The following is a 23,000-nucleotide window of genomic DNA, read 5'->3' as shown; positions in this document are numbered from 1 at the left end:
CCAGGGCACTGGGTGTGCCCGAAACGGGGGCAGGAGCCTGCAGGGAGAGCCGGGGGGAAGGTGCCGTGCGCCTTTGACCTTGGGACATGCCAGCGCCGGGATTGCTGGGGCGGGAGCCTGCCGCCGTATAAAAGCTCCGGAGGAGCCCTGGCTCAGGCAGCACAAGCCGATCGCTCTGGCACGATGGCTGATCGCAAGGAGCCTGGGAAGGGGGCTGTTGAGCTGGGCAGCCCTCACGCCGTTCCCCCCGCAGGGACCATGTCCACCCGGCGCCTCCGCAGCGAGGACTACAATGACTACAGCTCCACCGACGTCACGCCGGAGGGCAGCCCCCCCGCGGCCATCAACGGCTTTGCCCATCCCGAGTCCTATCAGCGCTTTGGGGAGACCAATGGCACCACGTGAGTGGCACTGCCCTCCTTCCCCAGCCGGCTCGGCACCTGCGAGGGTCGTGGTGGCTCCCTGCTGCCTGCCAGCTTTGCTGGCAGGTGGTGGTTTTGTGGGGGGCCGTGAGGGCAGAGGTGTTGTCCTGCGCCCTTGGGGTGCTGGCATCTAGTGAGCAGCTGTGCCAGGGTTGCTGTCTGCTCTCCAGGGAAGCTGGGCTCTCTGGCAGTGGGCAATGCTTGATGCTTTCCCCAGTATTCCCCTGCTCCTGCTTGGTTTGATGAGGAGCTGTGGTGGGCAAAATGCATGTCCAGCTTCAGAGGGTACCTGGGCATGGTGCAGCTGTGACCTGGGGGTTTCCTCCTGCCTTATTCCCCCAGAGGAATGCTCTCTCTGCCCGAGGGAGACTGGTCCTTTCACCTCAGAGACTTTCTTCTTGTGCAGCCACTTGGTGCTGAGCTGTGCCCATGCTGGGTTTTGTTTCAAAGCCAGTTTTTGCAGGTGCTGAGTCTTTGTCTCCTCTTTCCCTCCTGCCTTGGTCCCACTGGGCTGAGCTGAGTTCAGGGGAGAGGATCTGGACCTCCATGTGCAGCTCAGAGCTGCTGAACACTGAGCAGGATAAGCCATGGCTGCGTGGTCTGAGTGCAAGCATCTGCTGATGGTCATCTCTGTGTCTTCTCTCCTTCAGATGGTACCAGACCCTGATCCACCTCCTGAAAGGGAACATTGGCACAGGGCTGCTGGGGCTGCCCCTGGCTGTGAAGAATGCTGGCATCCTGGTAAGGCAGAGTGACCTCAAGGCACTGGGCAGCTTGCATGGCCAGTGTTGGTGGCCAGTGTCTCCCCACCAAGATGCCTTTGGTGCTCAGCAGCTTGTGAGCTTTACACCCTGGGCTCTCTGGCTTGCTTTGTGTGCTGCTCCTGCCTTGTGTGTCTGGAGGAGTTTCCTCTGCTGGGGTCAGGCAGGTTGCTGAGTCCATGGCTCTGTACCCAGCTGGCTATTACCTTCCTGGCCTCTGGGTGGCATCTCCTCAGGTTCAGCATGGCCTCCACCTTGGTTTGTCCTAGCCTGTCTGTGCTGAGCATGCCTTGTGCCTCCTGAGGGTCCTGTGACCATGGGCAGGTTACCAGTTAAGGCTGGTGGTGGGAGATGGTGGCCTGCTTCCCTCTGAAGGGTTTTTCATGGGCTGGCCCAGCCTCCCAGCTCTGGCTGTGTGGGGATCAGTGGGTGTCATGCAGCCTGTGGCCACTGTCACCTCTCTCCCTGCTTCCCTCCCAGTGCTTGGCTCCTCTGTCTGTGTCATGCCCCAGCAACTGCTGTCCCTGGGAGAGGTGGAGGCACCTCACTGCTCTGCTCCACATTTCCTTGCTCAGCAGTGCAGTGTTCCCACAGCTCAGACTGAAAAATACCAATGATTCAAACCAAACTCCCTTCCCCTGGCCAGACCACAGCAGCCTCTTTGTGCCCTGCCTAATAGGGATGTGCAGGACAGTTTGAGAAACCGTGCTGGAAGTGCTCAGCTGCACCCAAACTGCCCCAGCTTGCTTCTTCTGCACCATTCCTGCCAAGCTTGCATCTCTGTGGGGGGTTACTTGGTCCTGGGGGGCTGGTTCCTGGGAGCAGCTCTGGTTCAGGAGTGTTCCCCTGGGAGTTTGTCTGGAGGTGACCCCCGTGGTGCAGCTCAGCCTTCGGCCATCCGAGTGCAGCCTTCCCCCTCTCTCTTCCCCTGCAGCTGGGCCCTGTGAGCCTGGTGGTGATGGGAGTCGTGGCTGTGCACTGCATGAGCATCCTGGTGAAGTGTGCCCATCACTTCTGCCACAGGTAAGGAGCAGCTCCCCTTTGGGCACCGCTGCTTCCCTCCCAACAGGCCCTGTGGTTTCTCGGCAGCCTCCTAGCAGCGAGTTGCCTGTGTTGGAGCTTCTGGGCTTTCCACAGGGACTGCTTTTCCCCTCACAGGTCATCATTTGCCTTGGGACTCAGCAGGCAGGGCTGATGTCATGTGCCTTCTTTCTTTCTTCTGTGGACAGGTTCCAGAAGCAGTTCCTGGACTATGGGGGTGCCGTGGTGTACGGCCTGGAGGCCACTCCTGTCTCCTGGCTGCGGACACACGCCGCCTGGGGCAGGTACCTGCTGCCCTGCTCCAAGCAGGGCATTTCTCCTTCAGCCCAGCACCTGCTGGAGAGGAGGAGGCTCAGGGGAGACCTTAATGCCACCTACAACTATCTGAAGGGTGGTTGTAGCCAGGTGGGGGCTGGTCTCTTCTCCCAGGTAACCAGCGACAGAACGAGAGGACACAGTCTCAAGCTGCACCAGGGGAGGTTTAGGCTGGATGCTAGGAAGAAGAGGTAGTTCAGGTAGTGATAGGACTAGGGGGAATGGAATGAAGCTGGAGGTGGGGAGATTCAGGCTGGATGTGAGGAGGAAGTTCTTCCCCATGAGAGTGGTGAGGCCCTGGAAAGGGTTGTCCAGGGAGGTGGTTGAGGCCCCGTCCCTGGAGGCGTTTAAGGCCAGGCTGGATGAGGCTCTGTTCAGCCTGATCTAGTGTGGGGGGTCCCTGGCCATGGCAGGGGGGTTGGAACTAGATGATCCTTGTGGTCCCTTCCAACCCTGACTGATACTATGATAAGAAGTTCTTCATAGAAAGAGAGATTTGCCATTGGAATGTGCTGCCCAGGGAGGTGGTGGAGTCACCATCCCTGGAGGTGTTTAAGAGGAGATTGGATGAGGCACTTGGTGCCAGGGTTTAGTTGATCAGATGGTGTTGGGTGGTAGGTTGGACTTGATGATCTCTGAGGTCTTTTCCAGCCTGGTTAATTCTGTATTCTGTACTGCAGCCAGGACAGCAGAGCTGGCTGCTCTCTGAGCTGTGTCAGCAGATGAGCACATGAAGTGTTCTTTGACTCACTTGCCCCAAGTGCTCAGTGTTCCCTGGGGGATAAACACTGATGTCATTGACCCCCAGTCCCATGTGGCTTGTACTTAAGGGGTGGGAGAAGTAAGTCTTGGGGTAAGTAACACATAGAGGATCACAGAATCAACCAGCTTGGAAAAGATCTCAGAGATCATCAAGTCCAACCTATTACCTAACACCTAACACCTCCTGAAAGCTAAGCCGTGGCTCCCAGTGCCACATCCAGTCCTTTTTTGAACACCTCCAGTGCTGGCCCATCTGGCCAGGCACCAAACATATCTAATGGCTGCTTCCAGCCCTGTGGATGGCCCACATCACACAGATCATTGCCTACCAGGTGCTGGGCACATCCACCCACCCCTGTGTGCAGGGAACACTGTCCTGGAGATGCTAAAGCCAAGGAGGACACTTTCCTCCTGAGGTTGGCCCCGACCTTAAGCAGGAGATGGGAGTGGGGGACACGGGAGAGCCCAGGGCCCGAGGGGTTGGCCGGAGGTATGGTCCTTGAGCAGAAGTGAGCTGAGTGTGCCCTGAGCTGCACTCTCAGCCCCTGGGGAGAGCAGCAGCACTGCAGTGCCTGAGTGCAGCCCCAGGCAGCCCAGGTGAGCTGCTTTCCGTGTGGCCTGGCTAACCCAGGGGCTGTTTCCTTCCCCAGGCGTGTGGTGGCACTTTTCCTGATCGTCACCCAGCTGGGCTTCTGCTGTGTGTACTTCGTCTTCCTGGCTGACAATCTGAGACAGGTTGGACTCTGCTCCCTCTTCTGTGGGCAAGGGGAAGGCAGGCTGGGGTGCTGGGGGTGTTTGGGTTGTCCTTAGCTCCTGTGTCACGCTCCTGTTTGCCACTGAAGGTCTGGTTTGCACAGCTGATGTTGTTCAGGAAGGAGCCACTCCTCTGCCTGGGTATTTTGGGGGATTGGTTTTCCTGTTCAACCAGGGGTGGTTTTTCTGAGGGTGCCTGTGGGCTTGCTCCACTTCAAGAGGTACTGGAGCTGTCTGTATCCCCCAGGAGAAGCAGGGGCTGTTCCTGGTGATAGAAGGCAAGACAGAAGCGACAGCCAAGGGACTGTGCCTTTGGTGTCCTGCCCCCCTTGGTTGGGAGGTTCATTGATACTCTGTGTAGATGGTAATGTATGATGGGGACTGAGACCTGCCATGAACCTTCTGCCTTTCTTGGACCTGTTTACATTCCAGTTTCTTGCCTCATCTTGTGGCTCTGGAGCTTAATTACATCTTTAGGGAAAGAGTTTCCTTCTGCCAGGTGTTGGGAGGAAATAAACAGAAACTCTGAATTGCTCATCTGGCTCCTGTGCTGTAAGAAACAGAACAACAATCCCTGCCCCCAGCCTCCAGCTTGCAGGCACTGCTCAGTGCTGTTCCCCCTGTGTGCTCCTGCCCTGCTCTTGCAGCAGTGGTCTGGTTCCTACCACCATGGCTCTTCCCTGGGGCTCACCAGCTTCAGAGGTGGGTCCCAAGGGAGCAAGAGGGGCTCTGCTGGTGGATGGCAAAGGATGGGTGAGCTCTGCCTCTGTTCCAGGAGCAGCAGCTGTGGGGGATAGGCAGTAAGTGTGTGAAGGTTGGCGATCTGCTGCCAACAGCCCTGAGAGTAGGAGAGAGCAGGGTGCAAGCATAGGGCCAGGCTGCTGACCCTTGCTCCTGTGAATGGCCTCTTGCTGCTGTTCTGCCCTGCAGATCCAGCCTGTTTGAAACCACAGCTGGGAACCCCCTTGGCTTCAGCGCTGGAGTCTGTGGCATGGAGAGTGTTTCTGGTTGCTTTTTGTGGTGGGGAACAGTGTGTGAGATGGGGAGTGATGGTGCAGGTGGTACCTCAGGCAAAGTGCTGTTGTGCTGGGCAGAGCTTTGGTCTGCAAAATGGCTTTGGAGCAAGCCAAGGAGAGGCGAGCAGGGCAGGCAGGGGCTTGAGCAGTACTGGCCTGCTGATGCAAGTGGCTTTGCACTGCCCTCTCCCATTGGGGATGCTGATCTGCTCAGAAGCTCTTCAGCCTTTCCTCTGGGGCAGGATTTGCTCCAGAGCAGGTTAAATTAGTGTGCAGGCAGCCCTGTGCTGCACTGGCCAGGTGGCAGCTGGTAGCTGAACCAGAGCAGCTGTGGTTGTATAGGGGATGGACAGCATGCCCATGCCCTTGAGAGGGATGGCTCAGCCACCCTGGCCCTGGGGCAGAGCTGTCTCCAGAGGTGAGCATGTGGCCTAGAGTGCCTTTGGAATGAACAGAGAACCCAAGGACAGGCTGATTCCCCACGGAGAAAGCAAAGCTGGGGGCCAGCAGTAGCTGCCAGGTGTCTTTGGGTGGGAAGAGGGCACTGGGTGACCGAAGGGCTGTGCAGTGTTGACTGTGTGGTGGTGATGCAAGAGGAAAAGGCCCTTTGAGGAGGTCACACTTAATGCCTCTTTCTTCTCAGCTGGCCACATGGGCAGCACAAACCAACCTCTGCCCTTGTCAGGCTCAGCTGCCAGGGTCGAGTGCTCGGAGAGCCTGGGCCAGGGCAGGTTTTGCTGTCTCAGCTCAGGTGCTGGGTCTTGTCCCACCTTTGCTCCTAGCAAGGGGTTGCTTCCCAGCTGCCTGATAAAGCTGCTTGACCAGCTGTATTTGACAGTGGGCTGCTGGGGTGATCTGCTGAGCCACCAAGGCTGTGCTGGGGTTCATCCAAGCCCTCCTCTGCTTCCCCAGGTGGTAGCTGCAGCCAACGGGACCAGCAACGACTGCAGCCCCAACAGGACGGTGGTCATGACCCCCACCATGGACTCCAGGCTGTACATGCTTTCCCTCCTGCCTTTTGTGGTGCTGCTTACCTTCATCCAGAACCTCAAGGTCCTGTCCATCTTCTCCATGCTGGCCAACGTGGCCATGTTCGTCAGCCTGGTGGTCATCTACCAGTACATCGTCAGGGTAGGTGCAGCTGGCTCCCCTCTGCCCTCCCTGTCAGGAGCCTTTCTGGGGGGGCAGGGGGAGCTGAGCAGGGAGGTGTTGGCACACCCTGGGGGGCTGCTCACGCCCGTGGGTGGTTGCCCTCTGCTCCGCTGGGCTCTCCCTGCCGCCTGGGGCTGCCGCAGGGCAGGCCAGGCCCTCCCCACCCTTCCTGAGTCTGAACTCTGTGTGGGCTTCTTTCCAGGACATTCCTGATCCCCGTGACCTCCCTCTAGCAGCAGCCTGGAAGACCTACCCTCTGTTTTTTGGCACAGCCATCTTTGCTTTTGAAGGCATCGGGGTGGTAAGTCTGGGCGCGTGGCAGCGCAGGAGGCCCGGCCCCTGCTGGGGCTTGCTGAGCACCTGCCCTTCTCTGCAGCTGTGTTTGCAGAGGAACAGGAGCCCAGCTTCTGGGTGATGCTCTTAGCTGGAGCCTTCAGGCTGTCTCCTGTTGCTTCCATCTGGGGCTAGAGGAGCACACCCTTCCAGACCTCGGAGGTTGGTTGCGTGCTTTGCAGGTGGCTCTGCCTGGTGGTAGATTGAGCTCTGCTGGGACTGGCAGCTGCCTTTGGCTCTGCTGGCAGACCTGCAGATGAGGAATCACAGAGCATTAGGGAATGGAAGGGACCTCTGGAGGTCACCCAGTCCAATCCCCCTGCCAGAGCAGAATCACCTGGAGTAGGTCCCACAGGAACACATCCAGGTGGGTTTTGAATGTCTCCAGAGAAGGAGGCTCCACAGCCTCTCTGGGCAGCCTGCTCCAGGGCTTTGTCATCCCCACAGTGAAAAGGTTTTTCCTTACAGAATCATAGAATCAGTAAGGCTGGAGAAGACCTCAGAGATCATCAAGTCCAACCTATCACCCAGCACCTCCTGACAACTAAACCATGGCTCCAAGTGCCACATCCAGTCCCCTCTTGAACACCTCCAGGGATGGGGACTCCACCACCTCCTTGGGCAGCACATTCCAGTGGCCAATGACCCTTGCTGGGAAGAACTTTCTCCTCACCTCCAGCCTAAACAGCTTGAGACTGTGTCCTCTTGTTCAGGTTGTTCACATAAGGAACACATCAGGAGCTCTGCTCCAGCTTGCACCCAGTGCCCCTTGTCCCTAGCATTGGGCATCACTGAGCAGAGCCTGGCTCCATCCTCCTGGCACTTGCCCTTCACAGCTTTGTAAACATCATCCTGAGTTGGATGGCTCCTGCAGCTGCCCAAGTGGGAGGCCAGAAAGCATGCCACCAAAAAGGGTGAGCCATCCCTCCCCACCCTGCTGCAGAGGCACAGAGCTCTCCCTTTGGCAGGCCCGTGGCCCCAGCCCGGCCGGATCTGCTTGTGCCTCTCCTAGGAGATGCTGGAAATAGAGCATCTGTGGCTGGGAACAAAACACCTGGGTGGGTGGTTGGAGACCTTCATGGCTCCCCAAAACGTTGTGGGTTGTTTCCAGGAGCTCCCTTCAAAGGAGGGGGGTGGGGGGGAAACTTGTTTTCATCTCTCAATATAAGGTGGCTGTGTAAACACCAGGCTGCAGGAGGCCAAGCACAGCACAGGAGTGTTTACTGGCTGCTGTGCCCAGGGCAGAGGGCTCTTGCTGGCAGCCAGATGCTCTCTTCCTCTCATGAATTGGAGGTGGAGAAGCAAATAAAAAATACCCTTCTCTGCTCCTGCCTCCTCCCCAGCTCTGCCACTGTCTCCCTTCTTGGAAACCTCAGCACCCAAGGACAGCTATAAAAGTGTTTGCTGAAGGTCTATATTTGACAGCAAGTGTTAGCAGCCTGGAGGTGAAGGACGTGCCTCTCTCCTTCCTGTTTTTATTGTCCTGCCTGCTTGAAACCTGGCCAGGGAGACTTTGTGGGAGAGGAGAAAGCACCTTGGCCTTTCCAGGGTCTGCTGGGGAAAACCTTACTGCTCTCTACAGCTACCTGAAGGGAGGTTGTAGCCAGGAGGGGGTTGGTCTCTTCTCCCAAGCAACCAGCACCAGAACAAGAGGACACAGTCTCAAGCTGTGCAGAGGGAAATTTAGGCTGGAGGTGAGGAGAAAGGTCTTCCCAGAACGAGAGATTGGCCACTGGAATGTGCTGCCCAGGGAGGTGGTGGAGTCCCCATCCCTGGAGGTGTTCAAGAGGGGATTGGACGTGGCACTGGGAGCCATGGTGTAGTTGTCAGGAGGTGTTAGGGAATAGCTTGGACTTGATGGCCTCTGAGGTCTTTTCCAACCTGGTTGATTCTATGATTTAGGACAGTGGGCTCATCCCCTTGGGCATGGCTGTGCTCTTTGGGGTGCAGAGTGTAATGCACCCAAGGTGTGGGATGGATGGCAGCACCCCAAGGCACCAGGTGCTGCCGAGCACAGCTCCTGCCAAGGGGAGGGGGCAGGTCCGGGTCCCTTCGTTAAGGCGAGTGACCCTCCCGTGGGCCTGCCCTGCTGAGCTTTAGGGGCTCAGATGGGAGCAGAGAAATCAGCTCTCCAGTCCAGCAGCAGCTCCTTCAGCTGGATCCATGTGTGACCCTGCCCCCCCTGGCACTGGGGCTGTGCTTGGCCACGGGGCTGCCTCTGCTGCTTCCCCGGGGGTGAGGCTTAGAGAGGAGCGAGGGCAACTCGCAGCTCTCTCCTCCTCCTCCTCCTCTTCTCCCAGGTGCTGCCACTGGAGAACAAGATGAAGAACCCTCGGCAGTTCCCAGCCATCCTCTACGTGGGCATGGCCATTGTCACCACCCTCTACATCAGCCTGGGGGTCCTGGGCTACCTGCGCTTCGGGGCGGACATCCAGGCCAGCATCACGCTCAACCTGCCCAACTGCTGGTGAGACCCCTGGGGAGCTGAGGGGCTGGGGGGAGGAGGGAGGCTCTCAGCCAGGAGAGGACATGGCTTCTTAGAGGAACTTCCCTGGGGAAGCTCAGGGAGTCATCAGCCATGCCCTAGCCAAAGGCCTCCAAAGGAGCTTGACAGAGGTTGTCTCACTTGGCCTTGGCTCTGCAGGTCAGGCTGCTTTCCTGGACTCTTTGGTGGTCCAGGCCTGGGTAGGTGCAGCTCCTGCCTTGGCCTTGCGGCTCCTGCCTTGGCCTTGCGGCGCCTGCCTTGGCCTTGCGGCTCCTGCCTTGGCCTTGCGGCTCCTGCCTTGGCCTTGCGGCTCCTGCCTTGGCCTTGCGGCTCCTGCCTTGGCCTTGCGGCTCCTGCCTTGGCCTTGCGGCTCCTGCCTTGGCCTTGCGGCTCCTGCCTTGGCCTTGCGGCTCCTGCCTTGGCCTTGCAGTTTCCTTTTCCCCCTTCCTTGGGGACTAGGCAGCTGTTGAACACAGCACCCATCTGACCATACCAGGAGGTTGTTGAACTGTGTGACAGCTGCAGCTCTTTGCCAAGGGGAGCACATGGAAAACTAAGCAGAAGCTGGGATCCCCCAGAGAGGCTGAGATGTGCTGTCTCCATGTGTGGGCTGCATTCCCTGTTTGCAGCCCTGGAGCTCAAACTCCCACTGCTGGGCTCCATGTTGTGCCTGGGTACAGGTTGTCTCAAGCCAAGAGTTTGCCTGTGAGTTCTGGTGCTGTGAGGATACCCCTTCCCTCCCATGGGGGCTGAGCTCTGCAGCTCCCCAGACCTGTCTGTCCTTCTCTGGGATCTGCTGAGGCTTCCTGAGCTGCTCCAGTCACTGAGTGGAGCCCTGCAGAAATACACAGGGCCTGAGCTCGTGCCTGCTGTCCTGGAGTGGCTGTTTCTTCCCTTTTGAGTGCTTGGACTTTCATTTCTGCTGGATCTGTGTTGTGACTGAACTGCTGGACGTGGATGTTGGTGTGGCAGAAGGTCCTGCTCCTGCTAAGAGCCTTGCATCAGCCCCTGCAGTGCCTGGGAGCTCTGCCAGGCTCCTGCTCTTGGTGAGGATGGATGGGGCTGGTGGAAAAAGGTGCCTGTGTTGTAGGGAGATCTGAATCCCACTGCCAGGCACAGTAAGTGTGAATGCCATCTGCTCAGCAAGCTCAAGTGAGGGGCTGGAGTGCTGCTGCTTGGCCCTGGAGGTGCTCAAGAGGGGATTGGAGGTGGCACCTGGAGCCATGGTTTAGTTAGTCAGGAGGTGTTGGGTGGCAGGTTGGACTTGATGATCTCTGAGGTCTTTTCCAACCTTATTGTTTCTATGATTCTATGCTTCTCCTGAAGGTGGGAGGCAGCTCAGAGCCAGGGCTTGGCCTCTGCCTGGCACCAAGTCACACCACAGCCTGTGGTGGCTGCTGCCCTGTGCTGCTGCCCTTGGGGCTGCTGTGAGCAGCTCAGCTGTGTTTGCTCTGAAGGACAACAACATTCCCTGAGAAGAGGGCAGTGGGATTTCTGTGGCTTGCTGGGCTGTTTCCAGGGCATGTTTCTGGGAGTATCCATGCTTTGTGTCCCAGGACTTTTCTGAAGGAAACTGGGGGGGGTTCTTCAGGCAGGGAGAGGAGCCACAAGCCTTTGGAGGCAGCAGCTGGGGAAGCCCAGGCAGGCAGCAGGAGCTGGGCAAGGCTGTGCTGTGCACACAGAGTGCTTTGGTGTTTGTGCCTGCTCCTTCTGGCAGAATGTTTGGTGGAGGCTGTAAATGTTGGGCTTGGAAAAGAGTTACCTGAAGTGAGGGCTGAGATTCCTGAGCTGCAGCCTTGACTGCTGTGCTTCCTGGGCAGGAGGCTGCAGGTGAGGGCTGAGGACTCGCTCTCCCAATGAGTGTTTGGCTCATCTTGTTTTGCCTGGGGGGTTTCTCCCCGGTGCTGAAAGGCATTGGGCTGTAAAAGCTGTGGATGAGAAGCCATGGGGCTTGCCTGCAGCGTGGCAGGCAAGGTGAGGACTCTAGCAGAGGTGCTGCAGCCTTCCTTGGCTGCAGCCACGGCCTGGAGGTCACTAGAAGGCGTTGGGAGAATGCGTTGAGCTGCAGGGTGAGTGAGGACATCCCAGCCTCATTGCACCATAACCACAGCTTCCTCAGTGCCCAGTGCCAAGGCCTAACCATGGCCTGTGAAATACTGCAGTGCTCTGCAGAAATCCCTCCTCACATCCTCAGAAGGGTTGCTTCACCCCAACATCTGCAGGGTGAAGCAGCACTGCAGCACGGGGCAGAGTTTGTGGTCAAGAGGAGTGCAAACCATTTCCTGCAGCTAGCTGGGATGGTCTGGCCTGGCTAACAGGTGGTTGCTGTGGCTGGCAGAGCAGTTCCCCTCCAGGGCCCTGGGTGGATCAAGGCTGGAGCTGCCCCTCTTTGACTGGGTGGTATTTCAGGTGCCCTTTGAGCGTGGTGTCCTTGTGCCCGAGCTGTACCGGATGGTACCCAGCGTTCTGCTGGATCTCTTTTAATACCATCTCTCAATCAGGAGTTGCCCTGCAGCATTTTATGGCTTTACAGCATCACTTAGCTGAAAACACTGTGATAAGATATGCAGGCCCTGGGGGAGGTGGCTCAAGGCTGCCAGGTGCTCAAGGCTGCTGTGCTCTCAAGTCATGCGTGGCTGCACACGTGCGCTCTGGACTCCTGACAGCTTTCTCCTTGGCTTGCCTGTGGGATCCCAGGATCACTTAGCTTGGAGAGGTCATCAGAAAAGTCCCCAAGCTGATCCACCTGCTCAAAGCAGGTCCAGAGGAGAGCAAAGAGACTGGTGAGGGGGCTGGAGGGAAAGTGGTGTGAGGAAAAGCTGAGGGAGCTGGGGGTGTTCAGCCTGGAGAAGAGGAGACTTAGAGGGGACCTTATCACTCTCTACAACTGCTTAAAAGGAAGTTGTACTCAGGTAGGAGTCAGGCTCTTCTCCCAGGCAACCTGTGACAGGACAAGGGGTGATGGTATGAAGCTGCACCAGGGGAGGTTTAGGTTGGCCCTCAGGAAGCACTTCCTCACAGCAAGGCTGCTTAGGCACTGGGATGGACTGCCCAGGGAGTGGTGGAGTCACCATCACTGGAGGTCTCAGAAAAGCTTGGATGTGGCACCTGGGGGCATGGCTTAGCTGATGTGGGGCTGTTAGGTCATAGGCTGATGATCTCTGAGGTCTTTTCCAGCCTCAGTAACTCTGTGCTTCTGTAACTCAGATTTTGAGTATTAGAGAGGGAGGTTCCACAGCTTTCCAGCTTAACTGGAGCTTAACTAGAGCTTAACTAGGCTTTTGGCTGGTTCTGCTGCCTCTGCTGCTTCTGCTGTGCAGCTCCAAGAAGAGCCTGGCTCTGTCTTCTCCATGCCCTTCTATTGGGTAGGTAAAGGCAGTAATAACTTCCTCCTTAACCCTCTCTTCATGCTGAATGAGCCCAGGCCTTGCAGCCTCTTGTAAAGATGATAAAGTAGCTTCAGGCTGATGTTTGGCACAGCCTGATCTGGTCCCATGGGCTTGCATAACATCTCATTGACTTGGGTGAGCCCTAACTCTGTCCCCTGTGCTTGTGGGGGATGTTGGACTCCACCAGTCTCTGCCACTGCTCTTCAAAGTCATCTTGCATGTGGAGACTTGGACTTCTCTGCTTTCAGGCTCTTGTTGCAGCAGCTGGATGCTGAGAGCCAACACAGAGAGGGGAGAGCCAACAAAGGAGGGGAGGGGATGTAAGAAGGCAGGAGGAGGCAGATGCCTTCACCAGCTTGGATCCACTTCCTGTTGCTCCAAATGGCATGGCCAGGATCCATCTGCCCTGTGTGCTCAGCATGTCCTGAGCTGGCCAATGGGCAGGACCATACATGGTGCATCTAGATTCACTTCTGGTTTGGGCAGGTGTCTCCTGCTGCTGGGGAGCTGAGGGCAGAGGTAGGGCTGAGAGGCAGCTCTTTGGGCACCTGCAGCAGGCTCTTTGTTGCAGCCATGCTTGCCCTGCTCTCATTGCTGTAGGACCTGTGACTTGGTGAGATGTGACTTGACACGAGCTGAGGGTGCTGTTTGTAGCCTGGCTGCACTCTGCCCTCCTCCTGCTTTGCTCAAGCTGCTCTTTTAGCTGTCTGCCCACCAGCTGTGTGCTCTGCAGTGTGCCAAAAATAGCTGCTGCTGAGCTGCAGGTGGAGGTGATGACATTTGCATTGCATTTGCTTTGTAAGCCCAGGCTCACCCTGGCAGTGCTGTGCTCTTCCCCATCCTCAGGAGCCAAGCAGTAAATGGAACCTGTGCAATACTCATGGCTGCAACTGTGTCACAGTGTGGAATACCCCTTTGGTCAGCTGGGCTCAGCTGGCCTGGCTGTGTCCCCTCTCAGCTTCTTGTTCACCTCCAGCCTTCTTGCTGGTAGGGTGGTGAGAGGGGCAGGAAGGCCTTGCCTCTGGGTGAGCACTGCTCAGCAGCAGCTGCAGCATCCCTCTGTTACCAGCACTGCCTCCAGCACAAGCCTGACACACAGCCCCCATGTTAGCTGCACGTCCTTCACCCCCTGTTCCATACCATTTGCATCATGCTGAGGTCCCACACCATCTTACACATCCTCATTAACCACCATCCCTCTTCCCCCCCTTTGCTGCAGCACCCATATCATTCCCTCAGTCTGTGGACCACCCCAGTGAGATGCCTGTGAAATGTTCAGTGGTGTCCCCAGAGTGCCCACTGAGTTCATAAGCTGTGTGGCTTTGGGCTCTGTCTGCTCTGGTGGGCACCCAGGAGAAGCTGGGGTGTTGCCTGGGGTTGAGCAGGGCAGATTTAGACTGGAGGCTGGGAAGACATTCCAGTGAGACACTGGAACAGGTTGCCCAGGGAGGTTGTGGAGGTGTTCAAGGCCAGGCTGGAGGAGGCCTTGGGCAACCTGGGCTGGTGGGAGGGGTCCCTGCCCATGGCAGGAGGGTTGGAACTGGATGAGCTTTAAGATCTTTTCCAACTGAAACCATTCTGTGAAGCTCTGTGGGCTCAAGTTGGGCCAGGGCTGTGCTTGCACCTCTTGGAATGCTTGTGCTGGCTTGGGTGGGTCCTGCTGTAGTGATTCCTGTAACATGCAGCTCAGCTCATGGGCTACAACAACTCAAAGGTACTTCCATTAGACTCTCCACCCCTGCTCCCTTCACACCAGACTGTAGGCTTTAACACTGCATGGAGCTCCTAGCCTGGCTGGCAGCAAGGGCTTCCTGCACCCCTGTGAACTCACTGTCAACTCAGAGTCCCTTCAGCTTGAGTCCACACTGGAGTTCCAGCCTGTCCAGTTCAGTAAGGATGCCCTGGCCCTCTGCCAGCACAGGAGCATGGCTGTTGCTGTTATCAGAATGCCCCCAGGCACAGCAGGGCAAGGTGATAAGCAGCAGAGCAAGCAGAGTAAGCAAAAAGCAGCCTGTAAGGTACAGTGAGGGGAGCAAGCCCCATGGCAAGCAGGAGCCTGCTCAGTAACAGCTCAACAGCCATGAATTCCATTCCACCTGCTGCTTCCCCCTCCTTATCTGAGCCCTTCTTGTGCCCAAAAGGACTGTCAGGGCTTAACCCCAGCTGGCAGCCACTCACTCACTCCCCCCTGGAGGGGTGGGGAAGCCAACTGCAAGAGTGAAAGTGAGCAAACTTGTGGGTTGAGGGAAAGAGTTCAAGAGGTAAAGCAGCATGGGCAGGCAGGGGTTCAGCCACCTCCAGGAGGGCAGGGATCTGGCACAGGGAAACATAGAATCAATGAGGTTGGAAAGGACCTCAGAGATCACCAAGTCCACCCTATCACCCAACGCCTCCTGACTAACTAAACCATGGCTTCAAGTGCCACATCCAATCCCTTTTTGAGCACCTCCAGGGATGGGGACTCCACCACCTCCCTGGGCAGCACATTCCAATGGCCAATTGCTCTTGCTGGGAAGAACTTTCTCCTCACCTCCAGCCTAAACTTCCCCTGGCACAGCTTGAGACTGTGTCCTCTTGTTCTGGTGCTGGTTGCCTGGGAGAAGAGACCAACCCCCACCTGGCTACAACCTCCCTTCAGGTAGTTGTAGACAGCAAGAAGGTCTCCCCTGAACCTCCTCTTCTGTGGCCCTGAACCTCCTCCCCTTGCTCCTCCTTCCCCCAGCTCTATATGCCTTAGGTCAGTTGGGGTCAGCTGTGCCAGCTGTGTCCCCTCCCAGCCTGCTCACTGGTGGAGTGTGGTGAGGAGCCTTGAGTCTGTGTTAGTGCTGCTCAGCAGCAGGGCAAACATCCCTGCAGCGAGGCAAGTTCACTCTGCACAGCCAGCACCAGCTGCTCAGCCTCTCTGAGGTGGTCTTCATCTTCACTAAGGTGGACAAAAGGAGAATTGTTGTCTTCCTTCAGCTGAGAGGCCTGATTTTGTTAGTGAAGGCCAAGGTGAGGAAGCTGTGGGGTGGCTGAAGGCTGCAGCTGCCTTCTGGGGCTCTGGTCGAAAGTCAGGACTGCAGGCTCCGGGCAGTAGCAGTGCTGCTGGGTGTGGAGCTGTTGTCTGGTGGGGGCAGTGGTGAAGAAAGCCATCCTCTGGCACTGCAGACCTGCAGAGTCCAGCCTGCTCAGGTGAGAAGGTGGTGCAGATGCTATATCCCTGCACAGGGAGCGAGGTGCCTGGAGGAGTTGTTGCTTCGTCCAGCCCAGGGCAGTGTGGCACACGTGAACACCTGCAAAGGTAGGTAGGTGCCTTAGCCTGTGGAGAAACAAGGTAGGCTCTTGGTCCTGTGGCCAAGGGCACCTCAGCTGTCCCTGTGCCTTTGGATGGGTTAGCAGCAGGGCAGTGGTTTGTTGGTTTGGGGCTTGGTTTTCCTTGGTGGTTGGTGTCTCTGTCCAGACAGCTCTCAGTCTCTCTGCTCGCCGCTGTTCCCAGGGGGAAAGCAGCACTCCAGAGGCTGCTGGCCCAGGCCCTGGCCTGGTGAACCCCTGTGCAAAGCCAGAATGCAGCCTCTGGTCAGGTGTGGGGACATGTGTTGCCATGGCTTGCAGGCTGCTGAGGAGAGGTCTCTGTGGCCTGAAGGCATCGCCTCTGATTTTTGCAGGAGGGCCTTCCGGAGGGCAGACCACGCAGGTCCTCCTTGGCAGAGTTCCCTTCCTGCGCTCTGCCGTCGGTGGGGCAGGCTCTGGGGTGAGAGCATGGCTCACTGGCTCTCCCTCCTTCTTGTCTGCAGGCTGTACCAAGCTGTCAAGCTGCTCTTCTCCTTTGGGATCTTCTTCACCTACGCCGTGCAGTTCTACGTGCCGGCCGAGATCATCATCCCGCCGCTGGTGGCCCGCGGCCCCGAGCGCTGGGGCTGGCTCATCAACCTGCTCCTCAGGCTGGCCCTGGTCAGCATCACCTGTGAGTACAGAGCTGCTTCTGAGTTCTGCCAGGCTGTGCCCCCTCCTTCCTGCTCTGGGCTGGTGGTGCCTTCACCCCTTGCCTTGCTTCAGTCAGCCGTCAGTAAGATCAGCTCCTGCCCCCAGCTCGGTGGCATCTGCAGACTGAGGGCAGAAGGGCTCTGCAGAGGGCCCTTGGCAGGCTGGACAGGTGGGCAGAGGCCAACAGGATGGCATTCAACAAGTCCAAGTGCTGGGTCCTGCACCCCATGCTACAGGCTGGGGTCAGAGTGGCTGAGACCAGCCAGGCAGGAAGGGTCCTGGGGGTATTGGTTGATAGTAGGCTGAACATGAGGCAGCAGTGTGCCCAGGTGGCCAAGAAGGCCGAGGGCATCCTGGCTTGCATCAGCAATAGTGTGGCCAGCAGGAGCAGGGAAGTCATTGTGCCCCTGTATTCAGCACTGCTCAGGACACACCTTGAGTCCTGTGTCCAGTTCTGGGCCCCTCAGTTTAGGAAAGATGTTGAGCTGCTGGAAGGTGTCCAGAGAAGGGCAGCAAAGCTGGGGAGGGGTCTGGAGCACAGCCCTGTGAGGAGAGGCTGAGGGAGCTGGGGTTGCTTAGCCTGGAGAAGAGGAGGCTCAGGGGAGACCTTCTTGCTCTCTACAACTACCTGAAGGGAGGTTGTGGCCAGGTGGGGGTTGGTCTCTTCTTCCAGACAACCAGCACCAGAACAAGAGGACACAGTCTCAAGCTGTGCCAGAGGAGGTTTAGGCTGGATGTTAGGAAGAAATTCTTCCCAGAGAGAGTGATTGCCCATTGGAATGTGCTGCCCAGGGAGGTGGTGGAGTCCCCATCCCTGGAGGTGTTCAAGAGGGGATTGGATGTGGCACTTGGAGCCATGGTTTAGTCAGTCATGAGGTGTTGGGTGCCAGGTTGGTCTTGGTGATCTCTGAGGTCTTTTCCAGCCTCACTGATTCCATGATTGTCTGAATGCCCTCCCAGCAGGGGGTCTCCTGCACCTTGCTGATGCCAGCCTCTGAGCAGAAGCTGCAGGGGTCCTCTGCCCTCTCTTTTGTGGGGCTGCCCTTGGAGTCATAGAGTTGTCAGGGTTGGAAGGGGCCTCAAGGATCATCTATTTCCAGCCCCCCTGAGCAGTAGTAAACTTTCCACATCATCTGGAGGTGGCAGATGCCTGTGGAGCCTCATGCCTGGGATACTCCTGGTGGCCCCTCCAGGAGCTCATCGAGTCCCATTGCAGCAGGTAGCACAGCAGAACACAGCTGACAGCGCTGCATGAGCCACAACTAAAGCCTCAGGGTGCCTGTGGCAGCCTGCTGGGGTGTGCAGCATGCTTCAGGGCAGGTCTTGCTGGAAAGGTGTGGAGCAGTTCAGGTGCAGAAGTATCAGATTTTGAGCTGGCTAGATCCTAGCTGTTGTCAGCACAGCTGAGATGCTTGACTGAGCTCCTGGGCATCAGCTGCTGCAAAAGAGCTTTCCCCTGTGGCTTGATGCTGCTGATGCACCAGAGTTGAGCATCAGGGACCTGGCTGTGCATCCCAGCTGGCTTTGGTTTGGATGTGAGAGGAGAGTGGTACTAACTGGAGGGGGTGGAGCTGACAGAGCAGGGTGCTGCTAGTTTCTGGGCTCTCACTTGTAATGGGCCAGAAGTGCTGCATTAGCAGATGCAGACCAAGCCCCATCTGCCTGTGCTGACTTCCTGATGCCCACTCTGCCCTGATGCCTGCAGCTGGAGGGGCAGTGCAGGGCTGAGATGCTGCCATGCTCCACCTTGTGCTGTGCTTGGGCTCAGAGCCTGCCTATGGAATGGGAGCCTCTTCTGGGGGACACTGGGGTGTCATTGGCCAGGGAGGTGAATGCTTGGAGTGATGGCATGGCTTTAGGCACCAGCAGTGGCTCTGCCCTCCCATCTGGGGGTTGGGAGGCAATGGGAAGTGTTGGTGGGAGGATGCTGGTTCCTTTGTGCCTCCTCCCCTTTCCCTGTGAGAGATGGCTCAGGCTGCTGGCACAGATAAAAGCAGCTGGGGGAGGGGGAGGGGGGCTGCATGAATATTCACCAGGTGATTGTGTGGCCACAGAACAAGCCCACATCATGGCTTTGGCTTCCAAGGAGAGGATGCAGTTGGCTGTATGGGTGTCTTCCAAGCTTAGACTTCAAAACCAGCCCCGTTGAGAACCCTTTGAATCACAGCTGTGGGAAGCACGACCGTTGCCCCCCCAGGCTGAGGGCTGCAGCTGGTGCTGCAGCTCTGCTTGCTTTGGAAGGAGGAAGGTTAACACTTGTGTTCCCTTTGGGCCCCCAGAGTCGTTTGGGGTAGGCTGAGGGTGCTGCTGGTGGTCAGCTGCTGCGCTCTCCCCACAGGCTGCTGGAGCAGGGACGCTGCCTGAAGCAGAGAGCTGGCAGAGCACTCCCTTAGCTCTGGGCAGGGCTGAGCATTGGGGTAAACTTCATCCAGGTCAGCTCAGCAGGCGCCTTTGCTGCTGTTCCCCGTGGTGCAGGGATGGTTTGCCTCTAGATGGTAGCAGAGCAGGGGTGGTGGTGATGTGCAGGAGCATCTCCAGTTGGTGTCTTGGCCTGCTGTCAGTCTCTCCTGCGGTGCTGAGGGTGATCTGTGGCTCAGGGAGGCTCCAGCAGCCTGTTTGGGCTGTAGCTGATTGCCAGGGAGCAAACAGAGTCCCTCCAGTGAGGATCCTTGAGATGTCCCTTCTCCACTGAGGCTGTATCTGCCACAGTTCTTGGTGTCTCCTAATTCTGAGCAGAGCTTTCAAAGCAGTAAATCAATCAGTTTATTTCTCTTGGTCACTTGGATTGAGCACTGAATCTGCTTGGCTTGCAGAGGGTGCTGTGTTGAGCAAAGCTCTCATTGCCTTTTCCTCAGCCAAACAGCAGCAGCCACACTCCAGTGCTGAGGGTGGGGAGCTGGCTTGGTCTGAGTGCTGCAAGGGGCACTGCTCTCAGTTGTGAAATGGGACCTTAATGGTCCTTTATTGCAGATCTGCTCCCCAGATGCCAACACAGTGATGCCCTGAGAGGAGCCCAGAGCTGGTGGTGGCTGTGGGCTGTTTGGAAGGAGAAGGAACCCTCCCTTCATCCTCCCCTGGCTCAAAGCAGAAGGATGGGGAGCAGGAGCAGGAGTTGTCAGAAGCCTCCCAGGGGATTTTCCTTGGCTGCAGCTTTTCCCTAGCAAATGTTCTCCCTGGGGCTGTGCTGCAGGTGCTCAGCTGCTGGAGCAGCTCTAAACACAGGCAAGCCACAGGGATTTCTTTGGGCTGGGGGGAGCTGGCTTTCCCCTCCCATCCCCTGCTTTCATGGGGTTTCTGAGGCTTTCAGGCTGCCCAGGTGTGGGGAGCAGGAGTGCTGGCTCTCAGCAGAGGGGGGCTGGGGATGCCAGCAGCTGCTCTTCTGCCAGCAGCATCTCTTTGCTGGGGCACCCAATGTGCTTGGCCCTGGGGCTGGCTGTGGGGGTGCCCAGGGTGACAGAAAGGCTTTGGGCCAGGTGCTGCACTTGAAGTCCACACAACAGAGGAGTTGCTTGTTGGGGGGGGGAGCTGCTGGCAAAATAAGGAGCTCTTGTGTCAGGGAAAAGGGAAGAGGTGTGATTGCAGCAGGTCACAGCATCACAGGATGTTAGGGGCTGGAAGGGACCTCCAGAGGTCATTGTGTCCAAGCCCCCTGCCAGAACAGGAGCAGAGAATCCAGTGCAGGTCTCACAGGAACACATCCAGATAGGTCTAGAAAGTCTCCAGAGAAGGAGAGTCCACAACCCCTCTGGGGAGCCTGTTCCAGTGCTCTGGGACCCCTGTGACGACCTCCCCGTGGTGGGGCTGGCAGGGGGGTCATACAATTAATAAGGTTGGAAAAGACCCCAGAGATCACCAAGTCTGACCTAACACCTCAGGACTGGACTTGATGATCTTTCAGGTCTTTTCCAACCTTATTGATTCTGTGATTCTATGACTAACTAAACCATGGCTTCAAGTGGCCAGTGGCAAGAAGGCCAATGGCATCCTGGCCTGCATCAGGAACAGTGTGGCCAGCAGGAGCAGGGAGGTCATTCTGCCCCTGGACTCTGCACTGGTTAGGCCACACCTTGAGTCCTGTGTCCAGTTCTGGGCTCCTCAGTTTCAGAAGGACATTGAGACTCTTGAATGTGTCCAGAGAAGGGCAACAAAGCTGGGGAGGGGTCTGGAGCACAGCCCTGTGAGGAGAGGCTGAGGGAGCTGGGGTTGCTTAGCCTGGAGGAGACTCAGGGGGAGAGCCCCTCAGGGGAGACCTTCTTGCTGTCTTCAACTACCTGAAGGGAGGCTGTAGCCAGGTGGGGGTTGGTCTCTTCTCCCAGGCAACCAGCACCAGAACAAGAGGACACAGTCTCAAGCTGCATCAGGGAGGTTTAGGCTGGAGGTGAGGAAGAAATTCTTCCCAGCAAGAGAGACTGGCCATTGGAATGTGCTGCCCAGGGAGGTGGTGGAGTCACCATCCCTGGAGGTGTTTAAGAGGAGCCTGGATGGGGTGCCTGGTGCCATGGTGTAGTTGGTTAGACGGTGCTGGGTGATAGCTTGGACTCCATGATCTCGAAGGTCTTTTCCCACCTGGTTAATTCTATCCTAAGTGCCACATCCAATCCCTTCTTGAACACCTCCAGGGACGGTGACTCCACCGCCTCCCTGGGCAGCCCACTCCAAGGGCCATTCTCTGTGTCTGGGAAGAGCTGGCGGTGCTGCCTGGGGGGTGGCAGTGCTGACGCCGTGTCTGCCCCTCCCCAGGCGTCCTGGCCGTGCTGATCCCGCGCCTGGACATCGTCATCTCGCTGGTGGGCTCCATCAGCAGCAGCGCCCTGGCCCTCATCTTCCCCCCGCTGCTGGAGATCGCCACCTACTACGCGGAGGGGATGCACCCCCTGCTCATCGCCAAGGACCTCCTCATCAGCCTCTTCGGCTTCGTGGGCTTCGTGGTGGGCACCTACGAGGCGCTGGTGGAGCTGATCGCTCCCGCCGCCGCCGTCGTGAACACCACCGTGGTGATGGTGCAGTGAGGGCGCCGCCGGGGCGCCGGGGGCGGCTGCTGCTCGGCCGGGGGCTGCGGCTGCTGACCCGCCGGGGGCTGCTCGGCCGGGGGCGGCTGCGGCTGCTCGGCCGGGGGCGGCTGCGGCTGCTCGGCCGGGGGCGGCTGCTGCTGCTGCTGCTCGGCCGGGGGCGGCTGCTGCTGCTGCTGCTCGGCCGGGGGCGGCTGCGGCTGCTCGGCCGGGGGCGGCTGCGGCTGCTCGGCCGGGGGCGGCTGCTGCTGCTGCTGCTGCTGCTGCTCGGCCGGGGGCGGCTGCGGCTGCTCGGCCGGGGGCGGCTGCTGCTGCTCGGCCGGGGGCGGCTGCTGCTGCTCGGCCGGGGGCGGCTGCTGCTGCTGCTGCTCGGCCGGGGGCGGCTGCGGCTGCTCGGCCGGGGGCGGCTGCTGCTGCGGCTGCTCGGCCGGGGGCTGCTGCTGCTGCTGCTCGGCCGGGGGCTGCTCGGCCGGGGGCGGCTGCTGCTGCTCGGCCGGGGGCGGCTGCTGCTCGGCCGGGGACTGCTGCTGCTGCTGCCCCGGCAGCGCTCCTTCCCCTCTGGGCTGGGTTTGGTGCCCGAGGGGATGGCGCTGCCCGCCGCGGCGCCTGCCCGGCTGCGGCAGGGCTCCGTGCGAGGCTCCGGCTGGGGAGCTGGGATCCGGGCTGGGGGGCTGCCTTCCCCTGGGGGCTGCCTTCCCCGGGGGGCTTTAAGTGGTGCAGCACAGCGGCCCCCTTGGCCCCTCTGTACATAGTCACCTGGAGAAGGGAGGAGTCCTGGGGAGGTAAACTTGGGTTTCATTCTTTTTTAACCCCCAACCTTTCTGTATTTCCCCAGCCCCTTCAGTCGGGGGGTGGGGAGGACAGGGACTGCTCTTTTTTTGTGCCAGTTTTGGGGCTTTTTTTGTGTTCCCCCTCAGCACTTTATTTTTACAGCAACAGAGAAACCTCAGCTCAGGTTGGAGAGCGTGGAGCTGCCTCCTCACCCCAGCCTTGTGGGGAGGACTGGCAGAGCCTGAGGTGTGGAGCGTCCCCAGACCCCCCAGCTCCCCCGTGGTAGGATCCCCAGCCGTGAGCATTGGCTCCTGCTGTGCTCTGGCTCTGTTTCCAGCCACCTTGGGGGCCGAGCAGGGCCTGGAGCTGGGCATCTCTGTGCCCTGGGAGGGTTGGCTGAGCCCTGGCCCACGCTTTCCCTTGTGACACTGCGTTTTCCCCACCCGGCGCACACCGCTACCCTGTGGCTTTTGGGAAGCATTGAGGCACGTGGGGAGCAGCTGGGCCCTGCCGTAGCAAGGGTCTGAGCTGCTCTCCTTGGGCTGGGAGCCCTCTCCCTGCCAGGGTGGGGTGTCCCTGGGGTTCCCACCTGCTGCCCACACGCCACAGGAATGCATCACCTTGTTTACAGTGCCCGAGCTGGCCCCGGTGCACTCCGTCTGCTTCTGCAGGCCGATTCTGAATGTCAAATCACACACAACACCCACACCACCAGGCTTCATTTCTGCTCTTTTTCCTTTACTCTCTTCTGGTCCTGCTCCCTCTGCATCCTCTGCCCCAGCTCCTGTGCCCTGGCAGGATGCAGCTCTCTGGCTCTTCTCCCTG

General features: G+C 58.4%; 1 protein-coding gene across 1 annotated transcript; it reads left to right on the top strand.

Moving 5' to 3' along the window:
• Window positions 1–235: 235 nt before the first annotated feature.
• LOC104296341 (proton-coupled amino acid transporter 1) lies at window positions 236–21,417 on the top strand. Its single transcript, XM_054168500.1, has 10 exons — window positions 236–401; window positions 1,073–1,163; window positions 2,118–2,206; window positions 2,413–2,508; window positions 3,952–4,036; window positions 5,983–6,201; window positions 6,425–6,523; window positions 8,856–9,022; window positions 16,206–16,375; window positions 21,136–21,417. Exons 1-10 carry the CDS (start codon window positions 259–261, stop codon window positions 21,402–21,404), a joined length of 1,428 nt encoding a protein of 475 aa, XP_054024475.1. The 5' UTR covers window positions 236–258; the 3' UTR covers window positions 21,405–21,417.
• Window positions 21,418–23,000: the final 1,583 nt, after the last annotated feature.

This window comes from Dryobates pubescens, chromosome 16 (genome assembly GCF_014839835.1).
Source record: "Dryobates pubescens isolate bDryPub1 chromosome 16, bDryPub1.pri, whole genome shotgun sequence".
NCBI classification, from domain to species: Eukaryota; Metazoa; Chordata; class Aves; order Piciformes; family Picidae; genus Dryobates; species Dryobates pubescens.
The sequence above is the reverse complement of the archived record's forward strand: the minus strand, read 5'-3'. Positions and strand labels throughout refer to the sequence as shown.